This window comes from Myotis myotis, unplaced genomic scaffold (genome assembly GCF_014108235.1).
Source record: "Myotis myotis isolate mMyoMyo1 unplaced genomic scaffold, mMyoMyo1.p scaffold_m19_p_1, whole genome shotgun sequence".
Taxonomy (NCBI): Eukaryota; Metazoa; Chordata; class Mammalia; order Chiroptera; family Vespertilionidae; genus Myotis; species Myotis myotis.
Window position 1 is genome coordinate 106,538,858 of NW_023416313.1, and position 2,080 is coordinate 106,540,937.

At 50.3% G+C, this 2,080-nt stretch overlaps 1 protein-coding gene across 1 annotated transcript; it reads left to right on the top strand.

Moving 5' to 3' along the window:
- The first annotated feature begins 351 nt into the window (after positions 1 to 351).
- On the top strand, positions 352 to 893 carry LOC118658968 (mitochondrial import receptor subunit TOM20 homolog). Its single transcript, XM_036314889.1, has one exon. It carries the CDS (start codon positions 409 to 411, stop codon positions 844 to 846), a length of 438 nt encoding a protein of 145 aa, XP_036170782.1. The 5' UTR covers positions 352 to 408; the 3' UTR covers positions 847 to 893.
- The last annotated feature ends 1,187 nt before the right edge of the window (positions 894 to 2,080 follow it).

The window sequence follows — 2,080 nt, forward strand, 5'->3', positions numbered from 1 at the left end:
CCAGGTGGGAGTCATACAAATGGGCAATGATGGTGAACAGGTTGCCGCACTCTTTGCGCTCACTTTCCTTTTTATAGACGCCATCAAACTTCCTCAGGGCGGCCTCCAGACTGACCTGCACAAATGAAACAGACGAACGTCATGGAAACACCTGACAATCATGGCAGCAAGTTACTCTCAGGGATCCTTCTTTTCAATCAGCTGAAATGTTTACAGGGAAAGAGGCAGTACTTTTAAACTTAACGCATAAATACACACATGGTAGGATACACACTCCCACAGGGCATATGCTTTAAAAACCAGTCTGGAGCTTTGTTTTGAGCGGCGCCGTCTGCTCGGAGGGTTCGTAGCAAACGGCTTCATCCCGGGCCCCCTCGGCCGCCGACCTCTCCCGGCGGTCGAGGAAAGATGGTGGGCCGGAACAGCGCCATCGCCGCCGGCGTGTGCGGGGCCCTCTTCATCGGCTACTGCATTCACTTTGACCGCAAGAGACGGCGTGACCCCAACTTCAAGAACTGGCTGCGAGAACGAAGGAAGAAAGAGAAGCTTGCCAAGGAGAGAGCTGGACTGTCCAAGTTACCTGACCTTAAAGACGCGGAGGCTGTTCAGAAGTTCTTCCTTGAAGAAGTCCAGCTGGGGGAAGAGTTACTCGCTCAAGGGGAGTATGAGAAGAGTGTGGACCACCTGACCAACGCGATCGCGGTGTGCGGCCAGCCCCAGCAGTTACTGCAGGTGTTACAGCAAACTCTCCCGCCACCAGTGTTCCAGATGCTTCTGACCAAGCTGCCAACAATTAGTCAGAGAATTGTAAGTGCTCAGAGCTTGGCTGAGGATGATGTGGAATGAGAAACAAATGTCAACATGATCTCAATTAAAAATATTTTTAAAATCTTGAACCCCCCCCCAAAAAAAAACCCCAAAACCCCCCAAAACAAGTCTGAGTGTATAGTATTGATGCACAGCCACACGGACAGGTGGATGAAGCACAGAGCAATCCACCACAGCCACAGACTGGGACTTCCCCTGTAAGGACACCCTTTCATCTTCTAAGTCAAGGTGGACTGCTTTGGCCAGCAGCCATCGGGTTCCTTGGAAAAAGACCACCACACAGCTCTGTCACAGAGACAGTGTAGGTGAGGGAGAGGGTCTGGGAGGGCTTCACCAGTCCTGGGCCCGACTCCTGCAGCTGCACCTGGGACAGGACACCTGGGGACAAGGAGCATCAGTCCCTGTCAGTCACGTGCAGTCACAGCCATCCCATGACCCCTGTCTGACCCCTGAGCCCCTCACCTGGGGGGGCTGTCACCAGGCACATAAGAAGACCCAGCAGTCTCATCTTCTTCTGGACCACAGCTCTGTCTTCCCAGAGACTTCAGCCCTGTGTGAGGAGAAAGCTGTGAGTTTGCTCAGCCCAGGAGAGGATTTACCTTGGAGCTTGATCAGATATTTGCATGTGGGGAGCTCTGTTCCCATAAGTAGGGAGGGACTGAGGCCAGTCTGACATGTCCTTCTGGGTCCTGAGCACATTCCTTCTCCTGTACTCAGTGGTGTGGGTCTGGGATGGGAGGTCACTTGGGGTATTGGCACCTTGGAGTCAGATCAATGGATGGCTCCATCTTTCTAAGTTTAAAAATAAATGCCACACTAGATGAGTGGGTCACACTATTTTAATCTTAAGGATCATTCCTTTTGCTGATAAAATGGATTAATATGATATACAGAAATACTGCCAAGTGCAAAGAAACATTAAATAGGTTCAATATAGTAAGATTGGATAATCATAATCTCTCTATATAAAAGGCTAATATGCAAAGTGTCCCCTCAGGTGTTCCACTGGGAGTTCAATTGCTTGCTATGAATGCGCTGACCACCAGGGGGCAGTGCGGAACAAAAGATGGCCCTGGCCAGCAGCTGGAAGGAAGGACCAAGCCAGCAGCTGGAAGGCCCCGATCGGCCCTGATCTCTGGCCAGGCCTAGGGACCCTACCCGTGCATGAATTTTGTGCACTGGGCCTCTAGTTTCAGATAAAATAACATTATAATGTCAATTTTGATATAAAAATAATTGTAAAGTGAAAAAA